The sequence below is a fragment of the Cherax quadricarinatus genome, chromosome 22 (genome assembly GCF_038502225.1).
Source record: "Cherax quadricarinatus isolate ZL_2023a chromosome 22, ASM3850222v1, whole genome shotgun sequence".
NCBI classification, from domain to species: Eukaryota; Metazoa; Arthropoda; class Malacostraca; order Decapoda; family Parastacidae; genus Cherax; species Cherax quadricarinatus.
Window position 1 is genome coordinate 19647629 of NC_091313.1, and position 26032 is coordinate 19673660.

At 45.6% G+C, this 26032-nt stretch overlaps 1 protein-coding gene across 1 annotated transcript in view; it reads left to right on the forward strand.

The window, feature by feature from the left end:
• Positions 1 to 22291, forward strand: part of LOC128689755 (uncharacterized) — a 30156-nt gene extending 7865 nt beyond the window's left edge. Inside the window, exon 2 of the mRNA XM_070087531.1 lies at positions 15541 to 22291. Coding sequence (XP_069943632.1) covers positions 15541 to 18455 — 2915 coding nt within the window. The 3' untranslated portion in view covers positions 18456 to 22291. The remainder of the gene's footprint in view (positions 1 to 15540) is intronic.
• Positions 22292 to 26032: the final 3741 nt, after the last annotated feature.

Sequence of the window (26032 nt, forward strand, 5' to 3'; positions counted from 1 at the left end):
GAATCGGACGAGGATCAGGCAGGACTACAAAGAGATCTGGACAGGCTACAAGCCTGGTCCAGCAACTGGCTCCTAGAATTTAACCCTGCCAAATGCAAAGTCATGAAGATTGGGGAAGGGCAAAGAAGACCGCAGACACAATATAGTTTAGATGGCCAAAGACTGCAAACCTCACTCAAGGAAAAAGATCTGGGGGTGAGTATAACACCGAACATATCTCCTGAGGCACACATCAATCAGATAACTGCTGCAGCATACGGGCGCCTGGCAAACCTACGGATAGCGTTCCGATACCTCAGTAAGGATTCGTTTAAGACTCTGTACACCATCTACGTCAGGCCCATACTGGAGTATGCAGCACCAGTTTGGAATCCACACCTAGTCAAGCACGTCAAGAAATTAGAGAAAGTGCAAAGGTTTGCAACAAGACTAGTCCCAGAGCTACGGGGATTGTCCTATGAAGAAAGGTTGAGGGAAATCGGCCTGACGACACTGGAGGCCAGGAGGGTCAGGGGAGACATGATAACGACATATAAAATACTGCGCGGAATAGACGAGGTGGACAAAGACGGGATGTTCCAGAGATGGGACACAGACACAAGAGGTCACAATTGGAAATTGAAGACTCAGATGAATCAAAGGGATGTTAGGAAGTATTTCTTCAGTCATAGAGTAGTCAGGCCATGGAATAGCCTAGAAAGTGATGTGGTGGAGGCAGGAACCATACATAGTTTTAAGGCGAGGTATGATAGAGCTCATGGGGCAGGGAGAGAGAGGACCTAGTAGCAATCAGCGAAGAGGCGGGGCCAGGAGCTGTGACTCGACCCCTGCAACCACAAATAGGTGAGTACAAATAGGTGAGTACACACACACACACACGCCAAGATGATGGATGTGGTACTTGAAAACCTCATGCATCAACATGTCAGGGACACAACCAGAGAGAGAGGGGAGGATGAGCCAGCAAGACTGGATCTTGTGTTCACCCTGAGCAGTTCAGACATCGAGGACATCACTTACGAGAGGCCCCTTGGAGCTAGCGATCATGTGGTTCTGAGTTTTGACTATATAGTAGAGTTACAAGTGGAGAAGGTAACAGGAACTGAAGGGGACAGGCCAAACTATAAAAGGGGGGACTACACAGGTATGAGAAACTTCCTGCAGGAGGTTCAGTGGGACAGAGAAATGGTAGGAAAATCAGTAAACGAGATGATGGAATATGTGGCAACAAAGTCCAAGGAGGCAGAGGAAAGTTTTGTTCCCAAGGGAAACAGAAATAATAGGAAGACCAAAACGAGTCCTTGGTTTACCCGAAGGTGTAGGGAGGCAAAAACTAAGTGCAACAGAGAATGGAAAAGGTACAGGAGGCATAGGACCCAGGAAAACAAGGAGATTAGTAGAAGAGCCAGAAACGAGTATGCGCAGATAAGGAGGGAGGCCCAGCGACAGTATGAAAACGACATAGCATCGAAAGTCAAATCTGACCCGAAACTGCTGTATAGCCACATTAGGAGGAAGACAACAGTCAAGGACCAGGTGATAAGGCTGAGGAAAGAAGGTGGAGAACTCACAAGAAACGATCAAGAGGTATGTGAGGAGCTCAACACGAGATTTAAGGAAGTATTTACAGTAGAGACAGGAAGGACTCTGGGGGGACAGACCAGATGGGGACACCAACAAGGAATACACCAACAAGTGTTGGACGACATACATACAGATGAGGAGGAGGTGAAGAAACTGCTAAGGGACATCGATACCTCAAAGGCAATGGGACCGGACAACATCTCTCCATGGGTCCTTAGAGAGGGAGCAGATATGTTGTGCGTACCACTTACCACAATCTTCAACACATCCCTGGAAACTGGGCAACTACCTGAGGTATGGAAGACGGCAAATGTAGTTCCCATTTTCAAAAAAGGAGACAGAAAAGAGGCACTAAACTATAGACCTGTGTCATTGACGTGTATAGTATGCAAAATTATGGAGAAGATTATCAGGAGGAGAGTGGTGGAGCACCTGGAACGGAACAGGAGTATAAATGCCAACCAGCACGGATTCACGGAAGGCAAATCCTGTGTCACAAACCTTCTGGAGTTTTACGATAAAATAACAGAAGTAAGACAAGAGAGAGAGGGGTGGGTTGATTGCATCTTCTTGGACTGCAAGAAGGCCTTTGACACAGTTCCTCACAAGAGATTAGTGCAGAAGCTAGAGCATCAGGCGCATATAACAGGAAGAGCACTGCAATGGATCAGAGAATACCTGACAGGGAGGCAACAACGAGTCATGGTACGTAATGATGTATCACAGTGGGCACCTGTGACGAGCGGGGTCCCACAGGGGTCGGTCCTAGGACCAGTGCTATTTTTGGTATATGTGAACGACATGACGGAAGGGTTAGACTCAGAAGTGTCCCTGTTTGCAGATGATGTGAAGTTAATGAGGAGAATTAAATCTGATGAGGACCAGGCAGGACTTCAAAGAGACCTGGACAGACTGGACACCTGGTCCAGCAAATGGCTTCTCGAATTTAATCCTGCCAAATGCAAAGTCATGAAGATAGGGGAAGGGCACAGAAGACCACAGACCGAGTATAGGCTAGGTGGCCAAAGACTGCAAACCTCACTCAAGGAGAAAGATCTTGGGGTGAGTATAACACCGAGCATGTCTCCGGAAGCACACATCAATCAGATAACTGCTGCAGCATATGGGCGCCTGGCAAACCTGAGAACAGCATTCCGACACCTTAGTAAGGAATCATTCAAGACACTGTACACCGTGTATGTCAGGCCCATACTGGAGTATGCAGCACCTGTTTGGAACCCGCACTTGATAAAGCACGTCAAGAAACTAGAGAAAGTACAAAGGTTTGCAACAAGGTTAGTTCCAGAGCTAAGGGGAATGTCCTATGAAGAAAGATTAAGGGAAATCGGCCTGACGACACTGGAGGACAGGAGGGTCAGGGGAGACATGATAACGACATATAAAATACTGCGTGGAATAGACAAGGTGGACAAGGACAGGATGTTCCAGGGAGGGGACACAGAAACAAGAGGCCACAATTGGAAGTTGAAGACACAAATGAGTCAGAGAGATAGTAGGAAGTATTTCTTCAGTCATAGAGTTGTAAGGCAGTGGAATAGCCTAGAAAATGACGTAGTGGAGGCAGGAACCATACACAGTTTTAAGACGAGGTTTGATAAAGCTCATGGAGCGGGAAGAGAGAGGGTCTAGTAGCAACCGGTGAAGAGGCGGGGCCAGGAGCTAGGACTCGACCCCTGCAACCACAAATAGGTGAGTACAAATAGGTGAGTACACACACACACACACACACACCACACCACACACACACACACACACACACACACACACACACACACACACACACACACACACACACACACACACACACACACACACACACACACACACACACACACACACACACACACAAACACACACACAAACACACACACCCACACACACCCACACACACACACACACACACACACACACACGCTGGAATTTTGATGAGCTGGAGAGAGGAGACAGCGGAGAAGAAAGTGATTACATAGCGGGAACACTTCACTCTGGAGGTCCCAAGGTGGTAATAGCAGTGATGTATAACCCACCACAGAACAGCAGGAGGCCAAGGCAAGAGTACGACGAGAGCAATAGAGCGATGGTTGACACACTGGCTAGAGTGGCCAGAAGAGCTCATGCATGCAGGGCAAAGCTCCTGATCATGGGTGACTTTAACCACAAGGAGATCGATTGGGAGAACTTGGACCCGCATGGGGGCCAAGATACATGGAGGGCTAAGATGATGGAGGTGGTACTGGAAAACTTCATGTGCCAACACGTAAGGGACACTACAAGAGAGAGAGGAGAGGATGAACCAGCAAGGCTGGACTTAGTATTCACCTTGAGTAGTGCAGATATCGAGGACATCACATATGAAAGACCCCTTGGGGCCAGTGACCATGTGGTTTTAAGCTTCGAATACACAGTAGAGCTACAAGTGGAGGGAGAAGCAGGAAGGCCAGGACGAATGAAGCCAAACTACAAGAAAAGGGACTACACAGGAATGAGGAACTACCTGAACGGGGTTCAGTGGGACAGAGAACTGGCAGGGAAGCCAGTTAGTTAATGAGATGATGGAATATGTAGCAACAAAATGCAAGGAGGCTGAGGAGAGGTTTGTACCCAAGGGTAACAGGAATAATGAAAAAGCCAGGATGAGCCCATGGTTTACCCAAAGGTGCAGGGAGGCAAAAACCAAGTGTGCTAGGGAATGGAAGAAATATAGAAGGCAAAGGACCCAGGAGAATAAGGAGAACAGTCGTAGAGCCAGAAACGAATATGCACAGATAAGAAGGGAGGCCCAAAGACAATATGAAAATGACATAGCAGCGAAAGCCAAATCTGACCCGAAACTGTTGTACAGCCACATCAGGAGGAAAACAACAGTCAAGGACCAGGTAATCAGGCTAAGGAAGGAAGGAGGAGAGACAACAAGAAATGACCGTGAAGTATGTGAAGAACTCAACAAGAGATTCAAAGAAGTGTTCACAGAGGAGACAGAAGGGACTCCAGAAAGACGGAGAGGTGGGGCACACCACCAAGTGCTGGACACAGTGCACACAACCGAGGAAGAAGTGAAGAGGCTTCTGAGTGAGCTAGATACCTCAAAGGCAATGGGGCCAGATAACATCTCCCCATGGGTATTGAGAGAGGGAGCAGAGGCGCTATGTGTACCCCTAACAACAATATTCAATACATCTATCGAAACAGGGAGATTGCCTGAGGCATGGAAGACAGCAAATGTAGTCCCAATCTTTAAAAAAGGAGACAGACATGAAGCATTAAACTACAGACCAGTGTCACTGACATGTATAGTATGCAAAATCATGGAGAAGATTATCAGGAGAAGAGTGGTGGAACATCTAGAAAGGAACGATCTCATCAACAGCAGCCAACATGGTTTCAGGGACGGGAAATCCTGTGTCACAAACCTACTGGAGTTCTATGACATGGTGACAGCAGTAAGACAAGAGAGAGAGGGGTGGGTGGATTGCATTTTCTTGGACTGCAAGAAGGCGTTTGACACAGTTCCACACAAGAGATTGGTGCAAAAACTGGAGGACCAAGCAGGGATAACAGGGAAGGCACTACAAAGGATCAGGGAATACTTGTCAGGAAGACAGCAGCGAGTCATGGTACGTGGCTAGGTGTCAGAGTGGGCACCTGTGACCAGTGGGGTCCCGCAGGGGTCAGTCCTAGGACCAGTGCTGTTTCTGGTATTTGTGAATGACATGACGGAAGGAATAGACTCTGAGGTGTCCCTGTTTGCAGATGACGTGAAGTTGATGAGAAGAATTCACTCGATCGAAGACCAGGCAGAACTACAAAGGGATCTGGACAGGCTGGAGACCTGGTCCAGCAATTGGCTCCTGGAGTTCAATCCCACCAAGTGCAAAGTCATGAAGATTGGGGAAGGGCAAAGAAGGCCGCAGACGGAGTATAGTCTAGGGGGTCAGAGACTACAAACCTCACTCAAGGAAAAAGATCTTGGGATGAGTATAACACCAGGCACATCTCCTGAAGTGCACATCAACCAAATAACTGCTGCAGCATATGGGCGCCTAGCAAACCTCAGAACAGCATTCCGACATCTTAATAAGGAATCATTCAGGACCCTGTACACAGTGTACGTTAGGCCCATATTGGAGTATGCGGCACCAGTTTGGAACCCACACCTAGCCAAGCACGTGAAGAAACTAGAGAAAGTGCAAAGGTTTGCAACAAGACTAGTCCCAGAGCCAAGAGGTATGTCCTACGAGGAGAGGTTAAGGGAAATCAACCTGACTACACTGGAGGACAGGAGAGATAGGGGGGACATGATAACGACATACAAAATACTGAGAGGAATTGACAAGGTGGACAAAGACAGGATGTTCCAGAGATTGGACACAGTAACAAGGGGGCACAGTTGGAAGCTGAAGACACAGATGAATCACAGGGATGTTAGGAAGTATTTCTTCAGCCACAGAGTAGTCAGTAAGTGGAATAGTTTGGGAAGCGATGTAGTGGAGGCAGGATCCATACATAGCTTTAAGCAGAGGTATGATAAAGCTCACGGCTCAGGGAGAGTGACCTAGTAGCGATCAGTGAAGAGGCGGGGCCAGGAGCTCGGACTCGACCCCCGCAACCTCAACTAGGTGAGTACACACACACACACACACACACACACACACACACACACACACACACACACACACACACACACACACACACACACACACACACACACACACACAGGAGCTAAGACTCGACCCCTGCAACCACAAATAGGTGAGTACACACACACACACACACACGCACACACACACACACACACACACACACACACACACACACACACACACACACACACACACACACACACACCTCGTCACACGACAATACGAAAATGACATAGCAGCGAAAGCCAAATCCGACCCTAAGCTGTTGTACAGCCACATCAAGAGGAAAACAACAGCCAAAGACCAGGTAATCAGGCTGAGGAAGGAAGGAGGGAAGATCACAAGAAAGGACCGCGAAGTATGTAAGGAGCTCAACACGAGATTCAAAGAAGTGATCACAGACGAGACAGAAGGGACTCCAGAAAGACGGAGAGGCGGGGTACACCATCAAGTGTTGGACACAATACATACGAACAAGGAAGAAGTGAAAGGGCTGCTAAGCGATCTAGATACCTCAAAGGCGATAGGGCCGGATAATATCTCTCCATGGGTCTTGAGAAAGGGAGTAGAGGCGCTATGTGTACCATTAACATCAATCTTCAACACATCAAAACAGGGCGACTACCTGAGTTATGGAAGACAGCAGATGTAGTCCCAATTTTTAAAAAACGAGACAGACACGAAGCATTAAACTACAGACCAGTGTCACTGACATATATAGTATGCAAGGTCATGGAGAAAATTATCAGAAGAGTGATGGAGAACCTAGAAAGGAATGAGCTTAACGACAGCCAGCACGGTTTCAGGGACTAGAAATCCTGTGTCGCAAACCTGCTGGAGTTCTATGACAGGGTGACAGAAGTAAGACAAGAGAGAGAGGGTGGGTAGACTGCATTTTCTTGGACTGTAAGAAGGCGTTTGACACAGTTCCACACAAGAGATTAGTACAAAAGCCGGAGGACCAGGCAGGGATAACAAGGAAGGCACTACAATGGATCAGGGAATACCTGTCAGGAAGACAACAGCGAGTCATAGTACGTGGCAAGGTGTCAGAGTGGGCGCCTGTAATGACCGGGGTTCCACAGGGGTCAGTCCTAGAACTAGTGCTGTTTCTGGTATTTGTGGACAACTTGACGGAAGAAATAGACCCCCAAGTGTCCCTGTTTGCAGATGATGTGAAGGTGATGAGAAGAATTCAGTTGGACGAGGATCAAGCAGAACTACAAAGGAATCTGGACAGGCTGCAGGCCTGGTCCAGCAACTGGCTCCTGGAGTTCAACCCCACCAAGTGCAAAGTCATGAAGATTGGTGAAGGGCAAGGAAGACCGCAGACGGAGTACAGTCTAGGGGGGCAGAGACTACAAACTTCACTCAAGGAAAAGGATCCTGGGGTGAGTACAACACCGGGCAAATCTCATGAGACGCACATCAACCAAATAACTACTGCAGCATAAGGGCGCCTAGCAAACCTCAGAACAGCATTCCGACATCTTAATAAAGAATCTTTCAGGACCCTGTACACTTTGTACATTAGGTCCATATTGGAGTATGTAGCCCCATTTTGGAACCCACACCTAGCCAAGCACATAAGGAAACTAGAGAAAGTGCAAAGGTTTGCAACAAGACTAGTCGCGGAGCTAAGGAGTATGTCCTACGAGGAGAGGTTAAGGGAAATCAACCTGACGATACTGGAGGACAGGAGAGATTGGGATGACATAACGACATATAAAGTACTGAAAGGAATTGACAAGGCAGATAGGGATAGGATGCTTCAGAGATGGGACACAACAACAAAGGATCATAACTGGATGTTGAAGACCCAGATGAGTCACAGGGATGTTAGGAAGTATTTCTTCAGCCACAGAGTTGTCAGGAAGTGGAACAGTCTGGAGAGTGATGTAGTGGAGGCGAGATCCATACATAGTTTTAAGAAGATATACGATGAAGCTCATGAAGCAGGGAGAGAGTGGACCTAGTAGTGACCAGCGAAGAGGCGGTGCCAGGAGCTGTAACTCGACCCCTGCAACCATAAACAGGTGAGTGCACACACACACACACACATGACATAACGGAAAGGATAGACGTAGAAGTGTCCCTGTTTGCAGATGATGTGAAGTTAATGAGAATTAAATCGGATGAGAATCAGGCAGGACTACAAAGAGATTTGGACAGGCTGGAAGCCTTGTCCAGCAACTGATTCCTCGAATTTAACCTCGCCAAATGCAAAGTGATGAAGATTGGGGAAGAACAAAGAAGACTACAGACAGGTGGCCAAAGATTGCAAACCTCACTCAAGGAAAAGGATCTTGGTGTGAGTATAATACCGAGCACATCTCCTGAGAAGCACATCAAACAGATAACTGCTGCAGCATATGGGTGCCTGTCAAACCTGAGAATAGCATTCCTATACCTCAGTAAGGAATCGTTCAAGACTCTGTACACCGTGTACGTCAGGCCCATACTGGAGTATGTAGCACCAATTTGGAACCCACACCTGGTCAAGCACGTCAAGAAATTAGAGAAAGTTCAAAGGTTTGCAAAAAGACTAGTTCCAGAGCTAAGGGGAAGGTCCCACGAAGAAAGGTTAAGGGAAATCGGCCTGACAACGACACTGGAGGACAGGAGGGTTAGGGGAGACATGATACCGACACAAAATACTGCTAGGAATTGACAAGGTGGACAAGTGGACAGAGACAGGATGTTCCAGAGATGGGGCACAGAAACATGGGTTCACAATTAGAAGTTGAAGACTCAGATGAATGAAAGGGATGTTATGAGGTATGTTTTTAGTCAGAGTTGTCAGGAAGTGGAATAGTCTGGCAAGTGACGTAATGGAGGCAGGAATCATGCATTGTTTTAAGACGAGGTTTCATGAAGCTCATGGAGCAGGGAGAGAGAGGACCTAGTAGCGATCAGTGAAGAGGTGGGGCCTGGAGCTATGACCCGACCCCTGCCACCATAAATAGGTGAGCACACACACACACACACACACGGGAAGTTCTTCTTCAGCCATAGAGTTGTTAAGAAGTGATATACTCTGGAGAGTGTTGTAGTAGAGGCAAGATCGGTACATAGCTTTAAGAAATACGATAAAGCTCATGGAGAAAGGAAAGAGTGGACCTGTGGCGACCAGTGAAGAGGCAAACCAGGAGCTAGGAATCGATCCCTGAAACTACAAATAGGTAGAACACACACTCATACACACACACACACACAAGTGGAGGCAGGATTCATGCATAGCTTTCAGAAGAGGTATGATAAAGCTCATAGAGCGGGAAGAGTGAACTAGTGTTTAATTGGCTTGTTTGGTAGGTGCTGCAAGCGGGTGGTTAATGATACATCTTTGGAGGCTTCTTACTTTATTGTTAAGTCGTGGTGGGTACACAGGCTTGTGTGTTTGTGCCCATGGCCCGGGCAGGGCCATCCCACGAGAGAGAGCTGGGAGTACTTGTGTCTTCCTGCTAGGCCACTGTGAGAGTGAGAGCGAGGCAAGGGCAGACAGGCTGGCGTGCCCACCGAGAGGCCTGACTACAGAGGGCAGCATCTGAGTGGCGCAAAATATGAACTAAGCTGGCAGACAGCATGGGCTGTCTGTGCAAACAATACAGGCTGTCTACATACGCTCGGCCACCTACCGCGCGTCGTCCCGACACGACGATACTGGTGGTAAAAGGAGCTCAGTCTCTCTCTCGTAGGAACAGGGCACAGAACACAAAATAAAAAAACATATATATACATATGGACATGGAAAAAAAACTTCCTACAGGGAGGGAAGAAAAAAACATGTGGGGTGTGCTGAACATCATGGTCATAGGCAGTGAGCGTCGAAGGGCATCACTGCACACCTTCCTGCGTCTGGACAGATACTGCAACACAGGAGACATCGCTGCGGCTGAGCTGTGACGTAACAGGCTACGGTCTCCTCTGGAACGGTGAAGCAGTCATCGTAGGAGTCGCTGCAGGTTTTCACTCAACCTGGGGCACATGCTGGTGCCCTCGAGTGAGGCGTCGACAAAACTCGGCAACTGGGCAGGACTTCTGGCAAGCGACTCAGGAGGACACTTCTCGACTGGTACTGTCGCTGGGCTGTCACTGATGGCGAGCATGGAGCGAGTTGTGGAGCGAGTCGTGGCAGAGACGACTGGGCGAAACATCTGGGAGTCGTAACATCATACACCAGACTGCAGTGAGCGAGCAAGCAATCAAAGTGACATCTTCTTTGTGCAGGCTGCTCACTGAAGCTTGTGACACGAGGCTGACACAGTGTGTCATTCTCTCGACAGTTGGAGTTATAGCAGAGGTTAGTCTAAGCGTCCCCAGACTTGTTTCTCTACATATAACTGCACTCTGAAGGTCTGGAGGTGAAGTGAAACAAATCTCGATGGGAATCGTAGCAGGTACGATTCTGCAGAACATCACGAGCGACGAGCATAAAAGCTTTCTGTACACGAGGGCTCGGTCACTCGGGTCTGTCTTGACATCAGCTGTCATACGCACTGGTCACATCGGGTGACTTAGCACAGTGGTGCTACTCAGGTCTGGCTCAGACCTCACTGGACACACCGCGGTACATGCGGTACACTAACATGTGAGAACACTGACTGAGAGGAATTAACACACAACATATATCTTCTGTTAATCTTCTCAACAATACTGAAATAATTACTAGAAGCACTCGATGTGACATCATGTGATGTCAGGTGTGATGTCGCGAGGTGACGTCAGCAGCACTGTGACGTCAGCAGACATCTCGAGGTGACGTCAGGCAGACATCGTGGCGTCATGAAGTCGGGGAGCATCGTCAGTGACGTCAATGTGATGCAGGCAGCAGACCACAGCATGTGGCCTGGGACATCTGGTAACTCATGTGGCTGGTAGATCCACGTGACATCGCCCACACCCAACGTGGCGTCGTGATCCACATGGCATCGTGATCTATGTGGCATGCTGATCCACGTAGCTTCGAGTGGCCTCGGGCCCTCGGATACACAGCACTGGCGACGAATTCACACGAAAAACAGCAGAAAACACAGCAGAGGAAGTGAGCAGTGGTGAGTGTATGGTAGACGGGTGAGCGTGAGTAGGGCGAGCATGTGCAAGGTGAGGAACGGCCACTTCCTCCCCTTCTCTCCTACCCACAAACACGTGGAGAATCTCACACTGGATGCAGAAATCACCACGAAACTCACCTCTGGCTTGCTGAAACAGCTGTGCTGAGCTGAACAACAACAGCAACATACAAGTGACGCTGAACACGTGACTTGAGAAACAGCATGGGACGCTGTAGCGTGGAGTCACAATTCTCGAAGAATTCCAGCAAATTTCGGCTGGATCCTGCTTGTACCTGTGTCTGGATGCTCAGACGTGCAGACATGACATCAAGATAACTCGTTGAGAGACAGATGCTTGTTGTGTAGGGGGATGAAGTGAACAACTTCATTCATTCCTTCCTTCCTTTCTCTGGGCAAATACACTGCTGCGACCACCACTGCTACCAATGTTTAATGGGTTTGTTTGGTAGAGCTGAAAGCGGGTGGTTAAATGATACGTCTTCGGAGGCTGCCACCATTTATAAAAAGGATTATTTGGTGTTCTGGTAGCGGGGAGTAAATGATACGTCTTCGGAGGCTTCTTACTTTATTGTTAAGTCGTGGTGGGTACACAGGCTTGTGTGTTTGTGCCCATGGCCCAGGCAGGGCCATCCCACGAGAGAGAGCTGGGAGTACTTGTGTCTTCCTGCTAGGCCGCTGTGAGAGTGAGAGCGAGGCAAGGGCAGACAGGCTGGCGTGCCTACCGAGAGGCCTGACTACAGAGGGCAGCATCTGAGTGGCGCAAAATATGAACTAAGCTGGCAGACAGCATGGGCTGTCTGTGCAGACAGTACAGGCTGTCTACACTAGTAGTGGCCAGCGAAGAGGCGCGGCCAGGAGCTGTGACTCATCCCCTGTTACCACAACTAGGTGACTACAACTAGGTGAGTACACACACAACAAATACTGCACCAACACACAACAAACACTGCAGCAACACACAATACTGGAAGACAGGAGAGATAGGGAGGATATGATAACGACATACAAAATACTGAGAGGAATCGACAAGGTGGACAGAGACAGAATGTTCCAGAGATGTGAAACAGCAACAAGGGATCACAGTTGGAAGTTGAAGACTCAGATGAATCACTGGGATGTTAGGAAGTATTTCTTCAGTCACAGAGTTGTTAGGAAGTGGAATAGTCTGGGAAGTGATGTAGTGGAGGCAGGATCCATAGATAGCTTTAAGAAGAGGTATGATAAAGCTCATGGAGCAGGAAGAGTGACCCAGTAGCGGCCAATGAAGAGGCGGGGCCAGGAGCTGTGAATGGACCCCTGCAACCACAACTAGGTGAGTACAGCCACAGCTAGGTGAGTAGCGACCAGTGAAGAGGTGGGGCCAGGAGCTTGGACTCGACCCCTGCAACCTCAGCTAGGTGAGTACACACACAGACATACACACACACACACACACACACACACACATACACACACACACACACACACACACACACACACACACACACACACACACACCCGAAACTGTTGTACAACCACATCAGGAGGACAACGACTGTCAAGGACCGGGTAATCAGGCTGAGGAAGGGGGGGAGATCACAGGAAACGACCGTGATGTGAGGAGCTCAACTTGAGATTCAAAGAATTATTTAGAGAGGAGACAGAAGGGACTCCAGAAAGGAGAGGTGAGGTACACCTTCAAATGTTGGACACAATACATACAACCGAGGAAGAAGTGAAGAGGCTGCTAAACAAGTTAGATACCTCAAAGGTGATGGGGCCGGATAACATCTCTCCATGGGTCCTGAGAGAGGGAGCAGAGGCGCTATGTGTACCATTAACAGCAGTCTTCAACTACAGACCAGTGTCACTGGCATGTATAGTATGCAAAATCATGGAGAAGGTTGTCAGAAGAGTGGTGGAGCACCTAGAAAGGAATGAGTTTATCAACGACAGCCAGCATGGTTTCATGGACAGGAAATCCTGTGAATCACAGGGATGTTTTGAAGTATTTCTTTAGTCACAGAGTTGTCTAGAAGTGAAATAGTCTGGGAAGTGATGTGTTGGAGGCAGGATCCATGCATAGCTTTAAGAAGAGGTATGATAAAGCTCATGGAGTGGGAAGACTGACCTAGTAGCGGCCAGCGAAGAGGCGGGGCCAGGAGCTGTGAATCGACCCTTGCAACCACAACTAGGTGAGTACACACACACACACAGATGACAGCAAGGAAATGAGTGAGCTACTCAAGTCCCAATATGACTCTAGCCGCTAACCAGACTGAGAGTCGAAGATCAAAATTAATTTTTTATGAGAGAGCCACAGAATTTGGTTAACACAAGCCTATCTGATGTTATCCTGACGCCAAATGACTTCGAACAGGCGATAAATGACATGCCCATACACTCTGCCCCAGGGCCAGACTCATGGAACTCCGTGTTCATCAAGAACTGCAAGAAGCCCCTATCAAGAGCTTTTACCATCCTATGGAGAAGGAGCATAGACACGGGGGTCGTCCCACAGTTACTAAAAACAACAGACATAGCCCCACTCCACAAAGGGGGCAGTAAAGCAATAGCAAAGAACTACAGACCGATAACACTAACATCCCATATCATAAAATCTTTGAAAGGGTTCTAAGAAGCAAGATCACCACCCATCTAGAAATCCATCAGTTACACAACCCAGGGCAACATGGGTTTAAAACAGGTCGCTCCTGTCTGTCTCAACTATTGGATCACTACGACAAGGTCCTAGATGCACTAGAAGACAAAAAGAATGCAGATGTAATATATACAGACTTTGCAAAAGCCTTCGACAAGAGTGACCATGGCGTAATAGCGCACAAAATGCGTGCTAAAGGAATAACAGGAAAAGTTGGTCGAAGGATCTATAATTTCCTCACAAACAGAACACAAAGAGTAGTAGTCAACAGAGTAAAGTCCGAGGCAGCTACAGTGAAAAGCTCTGTTCCACAAGGCACAGTACTTGCTCCCATCTTGTTCCTCATCCTCATATCTGACATAGACAAGGATGTCAGCCACAGCACCGTGTCTTCCTTTGCAGATGACACCCGAATCTGCATGACAGTGTCTTCCATTGCAGACACTGCAAGGCTCCAGGCGGACATCAACCAAATCTTTCGGTGGGCTGCAGAAAACAATATGAAGTTCAACGATGAGAAATTTCAATTACTCAGATATGGTAAACACGAGGAAATTAAATCTTCATCAGAGTACAAAACAAATTCTGGCCACAAAATAGAGCGAAACACCAACGTCAAAGACCTGGGAGTGATCATGTCGGAGGATCTCACCTTCAAGGACCATAACATTGTATCAGTCGCAGCTGCTAGAAAAATGACAGGATGGATAATGAGAACCTTCAAGACTAGGGATGTCAAGCCCATGATGACACTCTTCAGGTCACTTGTTCTATCTAGGCTGGAATATTGCTGCACACTAACAGCACCTTTCAAGGCAGGTGAAATTGCTGACCTAGAAAATGTACAGAAAACCTTCACGGCGCGCATAACGGAGATAAAATGCCTCAATTACTGGGAGTGCTTGAGGTCCCTGAACCTGTATTCCCTGGAATGCAGGCGGGAGAGATACATGATTATATACACCTGGAAAATCCTAGAGGGACTAGTACCGAACTTGCACACGAAAATCACTCACTATGAAAACAAAAGACTTGGCAGACGATGCAACATCCCCCCAATGAAAAGCAGGGATGTCACTAGCACGTTAAGAGACCATACAATAAGTGTCAGGGGCCCGAGACTGTTCAACTGCCTCCCAGCATACATAAGGGAGATTACCAATAGACCCTTGGCAGTCTTCAAGCTGGCACTGGACAAGCACCTAAAGTCGGTACCTGACCAGCCAGGCTGTGGCTCGTACGTTGGTTTGCGTGCAGCCAGCAGTAACAGCCTGGTTGATCAGGTTCTGATCCACCAGGAGGCCTGGTCACAGACCGGGCCGCAGGGGCGTTGACCCCCAGAACTCTCTCCAGGTAAACTCCAGGTAAACACAGGTGAGTAATAGGTAATAGGTGAGTACACACACACACACACACACACACACACACACACACACACACGAGATGATACCAAATGTTTTACAGAAATCTGAAATCAGAGGATGTGTATCTGTAATACATCTCTTCTATACTTTTTTTTACTTTTGTTGTAATGCAGCTATATTAAGCTGAAGGCACTAATGTGATTAGCACATACTTTCAGAGACGGCACTAGCGGAGATGGGGACGTCACTTCCCAAGGAGGGTGTTCACCTGGAAGACTTCAACCACCTGAAGTACACTATCAGCTTGAGAAGAGTGGGGCAGCAAGTGTTGTATCAGGTGTTCTTGTGGGGTTACATAGGAGGCTCCTGCACTCTTAAGAACACCCTCTTTGCCCTCCCTCACTACTCGCAAAACAAGTTCAGCAAAGATTTTAATAACTCCCAACGTGAAAGAATCACCAGAGATGATTCAGTATCGGAATTTGATATCACGTTAATTTACAAGCTATTACAGTTAGTGTGTGGCTTGAGTGATCCCAGTGATTCAGTGTGGACAACGGAAGCTTCAGACTCGTTGGAATTTTGCTTGCATGGTATCAAAAAAAAGAGAAATGAATTAGCTCACGAAAATATACGCCTTTCTCCTAATGAATTGGTTGATGAATTGAATGCTCTGAGAACTTTGTTCACTCGGACAATTCAGAAAGCTGGGCAAACATATTCTATAGGTAAGTGTGAAGTGAACTCTGTGTTAGTTTCCGTCAACCGACAGTTAGATGCTATCCGAGATTCTCGTGTGCCATTGGAAACAGAAGCTGAATACCAGAGAGAACTATTAGCAAGCAGAAAAGCTCGCTTGATTGAAGAAGCAGGAAGTGAATCTTCACAAATTTTTAATGGTATTTGTCAAGTAAATGTGGCGCCCTGGCTGATGGAGGGAAGAAGTGTGAATGTTATGAAGGTGTTCATACACCCTAAATTAAAACGGGATGAAACGCAAATAATGCAAAGACAGTTATCGGTGGAGGAAAGTTACTTGTCAGTCAGTGATGTGCTACAGGCAAGAGAGTGTGACGGAACACAGCCTCATGTCACTCTACTCTGTGCTCTGGGTGGCATGGGGAAATCAACACTCTTGAAATATATAATAGACAGAGGAATAAATAAGACAGGCGATGTGGAACTGACAGATAATTTTGACCAGATACTCTTCATGGAATGTCGTCGTGCATCATTTTCCTCTCTAGATGCAATGTTGGCTTTCCTTCTACCTCGCACGGCAGCACTGTTGCAGCAATCTGAATTTAAGCGTACACTTCTGTCGCTTAATTTGCTTGTAATATTAGATGACGTTGATGAATTAAACAAGACATCTTTTTCTGTTTTCGAGGAATTTTTAAAGGTGATGTCACCTGGTACTCGAGTTATAGCTACCACTTCCAGAGAGACTTCAAAAATTATTCAAAGACAAATCTCTGCATTGCACAAACGAGCACTCGTTTTGGAAATTGAAGGTATACCAGACAACCAAACCATTACATTTATACAGCGAAGCTTGAGTTATATTTTCCCTAGCAACACGCATCACCATGAAAGTGAGACAGAACTTTTCCAGCTGATAAGAACAAAGCGGTCATGCCTGCAGGAACATCTTAGATCTCCAGAAATTCTCAGTCTACTTGCTCTAAGCTGGACGTTTGCTCCTGAGCGTCTTAACGCATCGTCCACTCTCACAGAGATCTTCATGTTAGTGGAAGATCTTCTCGTACATAAAGTTCTGCAAAATTTAACAGGCTCGTCACCGTGCGCTATAAGCACACAATCTATTGTCAGGGTTAATCTACGAAAATTTTTGATTTCACTGACTGGAGTAGCGGCTGAGTGCTTGAGGGCCGGAAAATTCTACATCGACCCAGAAGATCTCGTAAATTTAGCTGTAGAATGTCAAACCTTAAAACTGCCCGAGGAATATTTAATATCGGCGTTTATGAACTACACAGACGAGGGTGTTAACAGCCTTTCTACGAGGGGTTGCAAGGTGTCCTTTCCCCGACGGTCGACCCTGCAGTATTATGCTGCTTGGTCAGTCACCCAGAAGCTGCAAGAAGCACTGCCTTCTACAACCATTCGTCAAGTTCTTGGACTTCCCTCTTCTGGTACTGGTGAAGCTCATGATCCCAGTTTACGGTCAATGATGAAGTATCTTGTGGGAATGTTGGCTTTGCTTTTACCTTGCCAACTAAAGACTAGAGCAAAGGAAATCGTCTGTCTTTTAAAAGATTTAGGGGTAAAGAAGGCATCTCAGTGGCTAGAGTATATCGAGGAGGCAAAGGCGGAAGCTACAATCAAAGACGAAATATTAAAGGAAATGGGTGATGAATGGGAAGTAGAGGATTTTGCTATAACTTCAACTCTTGTTGATTTAAGCAAGGAAACTCAACCTCGTCATCTGTCTCTTGTCGCTACCAGGTGCCCAAGTAACTATCCGCATTTAAAAAAAATTCTTAAAGTCTGTGCAGCCTCTCCTGAGCTAAGATTGTCGCTTCACCTATATCAGCACTTTTGGTCAGAGAAAATTAACTTGTCAGATAAGTTCTTGGACACTGTGACAAGTGGAGATTCACCATGCGTGATGGAACACTTTGCTGGACGTCTGAGTTCTACAGCCATCACCAGACTCCCAGCATCGCTGAAAAGGTTAGCTATCCACATCACTCCAGATATGTTGGAAACTCTCAAAACTACTCTTCCGTTGCTTAAAGCTTTGGAAATGCTGTATTTAAACTTAGATGCTTCTACAACAACGGATCCCAAAACAATTCCACCCTTGAATATCTCTGAGAGACCTATTGCACTTTCTGTGGACATATGGAAAATTACTAAGGCTACTGTTGAGTGGTCGTGTGATATCGTGAAAGCTCTGTCCAGAACTTACACACGCCTGGTTTTGCGAGGCAGTGAGCTAGACGCTGATGGTTGCGAGAGGTGGATGGAGGGTCTGCGACACAGAGGTGTCACCGCTTCCTGGCTGGTCGTGGGCTCCACCTCGCATATCACCCACCACCAACAAACTCATCTACAGCGATCTGCTGCTAAAATCAGGTGCGAAAAATTTATATGGATTAAAGTGTAAATATACATAATCAAATGGGCCCATATTGTATATACAATATGGGCCCATACTCAAGGACCCCAATGGAAATAAATGAAGGGCCCCAATGAAAATTAATCACTTTCTTTTACTTTACATGTTACTATACAAAACAGTAGTAAAAATCTAAACTTGTGCAATGTACCTGAATAAACTTAACTTAGTTCGGTTACAACTAGACAAATAAAAACAGTTAACTGGTCGAGTACATCAATGATCAAAAAATGTTATACGGTAAAACAAGATTCGATTTCTTATTTTTAGTACTGCTTAAAGAGGTTGATGAGAATAATACATACATACTTATATATATATATATATATATATATATATATATATATATATATATATATATATATATATATGTGTGTGTGTGTGTGTGTGTGTGTGTGTGTGTGTGTGTGTGTGTGTGTGTGTGTGTGTGTGTGTGTGTGTGTGTGTGTTAGTTACCATTTGGTCCTAGGCACATGTCGATTAGACACTAGGCCTGTTGTATGTGCATGCATGTGTGTGTTAGTGTGTGTGTGTGTGTTAGTTAGTTACCATTTGGTCCTAGGCACATGTCGATTAGACACTAGGCCTGTTGTATGTGCATGCATGTGTGTGTGTGTGTGTGTGTGTGTGTGTGTGTGTGTGTGTGTGTGTGTGTGTGTGTGTGTGTGTGTGTGTGTGTGTGTACTCACCTAATTGTGTGTGTGTGTGTGTGTGTGTGTTATATGTGGCATTTTGCCAAGAAGAGGTGTTGGTAATGAATGGTTGTCCAGAGCAATTGGTATTAATTGTTGGCTGGATAAACACTGTAAGGATAATGCAGTACCATTCATTGACAACTGGGACAACTTCTATGGCCGAAATGACATGTATGCCAGGGATGGGGTTCACTTATCCAGGGCAGGTGTGGGCTTTCTTGCTAGTTCAGTTCAGGGGGTTGTTAGGACTTTAAACTTGGATTAGTTAGAGGTATGGGTTTAGAAATGATAAACAATGAGTATGGATACATTGACCCATGCTCCGATATCAAGAACCCTAATAGCAACTGTCATGGAGCAGCTCTGGGCAATGATAAATTCAGAAATTGTGTAAAATCAAAGATCAATAGGAAAAATGTGCAGAAGAAAAAACATATGATGGTATTCCATGCCAACAGTCGAAGTGCAAGAAACAAAATTAATGAACTACGCTTGGTAGCATGTGCTGGGAACCCTGATATCATTGCATTAACTGAAACGTGGTATGATTCAAAGAGTCGGGACACGACTGCTGAGCGTAATATTCAGGGATCTAAGTTGTTCAATGTTGATAGATGTAATGGGAAGGGGGGAGGAGTTGCATTATATGTTCGAGAAAATATTAATTGTTGCATAAAAACAGGTATAAAAATAGATGGAGCAGTAACAGAATCTGTTTGGGTAGAGTTTGCAGAGGGTCAAGAAAAACCAATTCCAGGTGTAATATACCGACCTCCAGGCTTGGATCACGATAGAGGGAGACTTCTTTGGGACGAAATTGTTAGGGCTTCTAGACACAATAACATAGTCATAGTTGGGGACTTTAATTTTGGCCAAATTGACTGGAATTCTTTGACAGGTAATCTAGAGTCCAGTGACTATGGAAACAGTTCAGGACTGTTTTCCGAAGCAGTGCGTAACGGAGCCTACCAGGGGTAACAACCTGCTAGACCTAGTCTTGTCAAATAAGGAAACACTCGTAAATAATTTGGAGATCACTGAAGAGCTTGGCGCAAGTGATCACAAATCCATCACTTTTAGCATTAACTGGGAATGCAAGAATATTGATAATACAATAAAAATCCCTGATTTTCGTTCTGCCGATTATAATGGACTTAGGGAACACCTGTCTAATCTTGATTGGGGTTATCTAGCTAATGATTTTATTGACGATGATCATACTTATGATTATGAAGGGATCTGCTTTTATGATTGTTTTCTTAATAATGTACACCGTGCCCAGAGTATATACATTCCCCAGAGAGAAATTAGGTCTAATAACAACGATCCCAAATGGGTTAACAGTAGGTTGAAGCATCTATTAGGGGAGAAAAGGGGAATTTATAGGCGCATCAGAAGAGGAGAGGTTAACCTTACTGACCAATATGTTCAGCTTAAAAGAGAAGTAAAAAAGGGGATTAGAAAGGCTAAACGTGACTATGAAATTAGAGTTGCTAATGAATCAAAGACTAATCCAAAGGGGTTCTTTCAAGTGTATAGGACGAAGGTGAAGGAAAAAGTAGGACCTCTGAAAATTGGGAATGGACAGCTGACGGATAATGAACTGGAAATGTGTTCCCTATTTAATGACTATTTTTTGTCAGTTTTTACACAGGAAGATGTAAATGAGATTCCAGTAATTAACAATTATTTAGTTCCTGATGAATTTAAATTAACTAATATTACTGTCACGAGGGACATGGTTATTAAACAGATAGACAAACTGAAGCAAAATAAGTCCCCTGGACCTGATGAGCTGTTTTCCAGGGTACTTAAGGAATGCAAGATGGAGCTCCGTCAGCCATTAACGAGTGTATTCAATACGTCCATCCTTACCGGTGTTGTGCCAGAGTTGTGGAAGATGGCCAATGCGGCTCCTATATTCAAATCAGGGGACAAGTCCACTCCTTCAAATTACCGTCCAATAAGCCCGACATCTATAGTGGGCAAGTTATTAGAATCAACTATAGCTGACATTATCAGAAGTCACCTCGAAGAGCATAACTTGATAAATGAATCCCAGCATGGATTCACGAGAGGTCGTTCCTGCCCGACAAACTTACTGACGTTCTTCAATAGAACATTTGAGGCAGTTGACAGTGATAAGGAATATGATATTGTTTATTTGGATTTTAGTAAAGCCTTCGATAGAGTACCTCACAAGAGACCTGTGTGTGTGTATGTGTGTGTGTGTGTATGTGTGTGTGTGTGTATGTGTGTGTGTGTGTATGTGTGTGTGTGTGTGTGTGTGTGTGTGTGTGTGTGTGTGTGTGTGTGTGTGTGTGTGTGTGTGTGTGTGTGTGTGTGTGTGTGTGTGTCGGGCGATCTTAACAATGCAAGAGAAGCCACGGGGGGTGGAAATTTTTAGCTCAAGTACTTTCACACTTCTTAGTGTGTCATCAGGAGCTAGGCAGTGTTGCAAGAGAGCAACTAAAGCAGGGAGAGAGTTTTCTCAAGAGTAGCATAGTGCGGATGTGTCACCAGCTACGATTACCCTTAGAATGGTCGGTGCCAACCCCACCCTTCCACCATCCCCCTACTCCCCATATGGGGTAGGATGGTTTCTGAGATGTCAAGTATGAAATCACAAGAAACTAAATGTAAATTATGTGATCAGGCATATGGTCACTGTCTTGAACACTATGTGCTTAATAGTCCACTTATTGAGGAATACAGAGACAGACAGTATAATAACCTATGTGACATGTCAAGATATCTTATTAATGAAAATAAGATACCAGATATACTAAGCAAATTTCCTAAATTTGCTTGTAACAGATAAGTGAACTATAGATATGTAGATATAAATCCATATGTATTCCTGTTAACCCTTTGGGGCCTAGTTCCTAGGCCTTTTGTGTATCCATATGCTCTCGCGCTACCGTCCACAGGATGGATATGGGGTGCACAATAAACTAGCCACTTCGGTGGCAAAATCTAATCTAAGATATAATAGCCAGCCCAAAGCTTATTCTAGTCGTTTATAATAGGTCATGTGATTTGAGAAAATACGTTTCTCGTTGGATACTATACACATGGATTGTTATTATTCTGTGTAACCTTTTTAAATAATAAAAGAAAAGAATAGAATGTGCTCTTTGTCCATTTAAATGTCCTGCTCTGGGGTACCGAATGTTCTGTCGAGGTACTCAGAAGTATCTCTTCCTAAATATTGTTTACTATTCTTCTCAGTGTCGGTTAATGCGCCTGACTTGGAAATCTTCTTTGCCTTTCTAATAATATTTCTATGATCTAAATTTCCAATTTCTGCTAATACCCTTTAATCTCTCCTTGTGTTATCTTGTAATCTTGTGTGTTTGTTTCCAGTTCCCCGAATTAAGCCTGAATGCCTTCCACATCCCCCCCCCCCCAGGCGCTGTATAATCCTCCGGCTTTAGCGCTTCCCCCTTGATTATAATAATAATAATGTGTGTTTGTCACTGTATGGTACACTAACAGCTAAACGTGTTATATAACCATTCACAACTGACGTGGTATGAAGTTTTGGTGTGTAGCTGACCAAGTAAACAGCCATTTTAATAAACACCTTAAGGAAAGGGCAAGCCTAGGATTGTCTCTCCAAGGGCTTTGACGAAGTTTCGGAGCAGGAAACCCTTTTTCCCCCATGGCTTGGACGACAGTAGAGTACCCAACAGGACAGGGGAATGGGCGGGTGTAGGTGACCTCCCCTTCCCCAGGGCTTGGACGACAGTAGAGTACCCAACAGGACAGGGGAATGGGCGGGTGTAGGTGACCTCCCCTTCCCCAGGGCTTGGACGACAGCAGAGTAACCAACAGGACAGGGGAATGGGCGCGTGTAGGTGACCTCCCCTTCCCCAGGGCTTGGACGACAGTAGAGTACCCAACAGGACAGGGGAATGGGCGGGTGTAGGTGACCTCCCCTTCCCCAGGGCTTGGACGACAGCAGAGTAACCAACAGGACAGGGGAATGGGCGGGTGTAGGTGACCTCCCCTTCCCCAGGGCTTGGACGACAGTAGAGTACCCAACAGGACAGGGGAATGGGCGGGTGTAGGTGACCTCCCCTTCCCCAGGGCTTGGACGACAGTAGAGTACCCAACAGGACAGGGTAATGGGCGTGTGTAGGTGACCTCCCCTTCCCCAGGGCTTGGACGAGGCTTGGCGAGCCAGCGAGTCTACGAAATGGATCGTAAAACTTAAAAGGTTAATAGGTGACCAGAGGGAAAGATGTGCATGCTGGTGGGCAGGGTAGGTACCTGGGCGATGTCTAGGGAAGGTGCCTGGGGCGATGTCTAGGGGAGATACCTGGGTCGATGTCTAGGGGAGGTACCTGGGGAGATGTCTAGTGATGATACCTGGGGTAATATCTGAGGGAGGAACCTGGAGATGTTTAGGGGTGGTACCTGGGGTGTTGTCTAGGGGTGGGATCTGGAGAAGTGAGGAGGGATGGTACCTGAGTGATGTCTGTGGAAGGTACCTGGGATAATGTTTTGGTGGGAGATGCTGAGGGTAATACTAGCTGTAAGAGTGTTTGAGTGAGGCATTGTATGTAAAGATTCTCTCTCTCTCTCTCTCTCTCTCTCTCTCTCTCTCTCTCTCTCTCTCTCTCTCTCTCTCTCTCATATGGCAAGTGGTGGAACAGAGAGAGGGGGGGAGGGAAGGTAGCGAAGGAAGGGACGGTATAGATATAATGCATATGGAGAATAATAATGACATAGCGAGAACAATATCTAGATATTTTTTCCTGTCATACTCCATCACATAGGATGGCTTTCATACATAATGTTGAAATCTTGCAGCCTGAGCTGAGAGACTCGTGAGGGAATGGAAGGAGACGGGGTGGAAAGGAAATAAAGTGTAGAGGGGATAAGTAGTGAGCAACGGAGGGACACTCCTAATCTTGAACAGCATTTTAAACATTATGACGGTAGTTCCCTGTGAAGATAACTTTAGCAATAACAAAAAAACTTTGCAACTAACGTATTTCAAAGGATATGAAATTTACAAGGTACACTGCTCCACCCTTCTACTTATTTTTTAATTACCCGCAAGATAAGTGTGGACATTTAGGAGTGTTAATTTTTTGGATAATTATTTTGAATTCACGGGATCACCGCCCCCGCGGCACCATCTCTGACCTGATGAGTCATGTTGTTGAACTGTGCAACTGGCAGTAAGACGGCTGACAACAGTTTGATTTTACAAAGAATAAGGTACGTTACCTCTTGAAGATAAGAATCTGTTAGTAATTCTCCGTATATTTGAAGGAAAAATATTAATGTTTAGGTCTTTTATGCTTATAACATTCTCTTAGTGTCCTTAACCCGTAAACTGTCCAAACGTAGATCTACGTTTTTTCAACATTTGAAAGTATGTAAAAAAATGTAATTTTTTTTTTTTACATTTGAAAACGTGTAAAACAAACTTTGATCTACGTTTTTGTTTTGTTATATTTGAAAATATGTAAAAAAAAAAAAACGTGTACTCACCTAGTTGAGGTTGCGGGGGTCGAGTCCGAGCTCCTGGCCCCGCCTCTTCACTGATCGCTACTAGGTCACTCTCCCTGAGCCGTGAGCTTTATCATACCTCTGCTTAAAGCTATGTATGGATCCTGCCTCCACTACATCGCTTCCCAAACTATTCCACTTACTCACTACTCTGTGGCTGAAGAAATACTTCCTAACATCCCTGTGATTCATCTGTGTCTTCAGCTTCCAACTGTGTCCCCTTGTTACTGTGTCCAATCTCTGGAACATCCTGTCTTTGTCCACCTTGTCAATTCCTCTCAGTATTTTGTATGTCGTTATCATGTCCCCCCCTATCTCTCCTGTCCTCCAGTGTCGTCAGGTTGATTTCCCTTAACCTCTCCTCGTAGGACATACCTCTTAGCTCTGGGACTAGTCTTGTTGCAAACCTTTGCACTTTCTCTAGTTTCTTCACGTGATTGGCTAGGTGTGGGTTCCAAACTGGTGCCGCATACTCCAATATGGGCCTAACGTACACTGTGTACAGGGTCCTGAATGATTCCTTATTAAGATGTCGGAATGCTGTTCTGAGGTTTGCTAGGCGCCCATATGCTGCAGCAGTTATTTGGTTGATGTGCGCTTCAGGAGATGTGCCTGGTGTTATACTCACCCCAAGATCTTTTTCCTTGAGTGAGGTTTGTAGTCTCTGACCCCCTAGACCAGTGGTTCCCAAACTGGGGGTAAATTACCCCCTGGGGGTAATTTAACCATTTTTGGGGGGTAATGGAGGGGTGACAGAAAAAAAGTTATGAATTCTGAAAATCAAGAAAACAATGCGGTACCCGGTATGAGGATTATTGTTAACTTTGTCTTAGTATATAAAGTTGTAAAGTAAACCTATTATAAGTAAGTAATAAAGTTAAACAAAATAACAATAAACATCAAAAACTAATATACAGTATTAGAAAAGAAGAAATATATAGCTAAGTGTGTGGAAACCCAAAAGTATTTTGACAAGTATGCTTCAGGACAAAAGTCACTCAGTAGCTCAGATCGACCTGTCCAGTACACGTCACTCACTTCCTGAGGCTGCCTCTATTTCACACTGTCAGTTTATCTGTGAGCATCAGCCGAGGTAGACATAAGCTGGTATGTATGTGTACTGCCCTGTGCAGTATATAGTTAGTATTTACCCACTGTTACTGTGAATTTGTAGCTATTATTAATTTTATATATAATGTATGTGTGTTTTTACGTTTTCAATGGTTTTGCTAGGATTAGCAGAGTATGCGAGGCTGTATACGTTCACGTTTAGCCATATATATCAATAATAACAACATTTTGTGAAAGGGGTAACATGCTTTATGTGGCATGTTAAATTGGGTA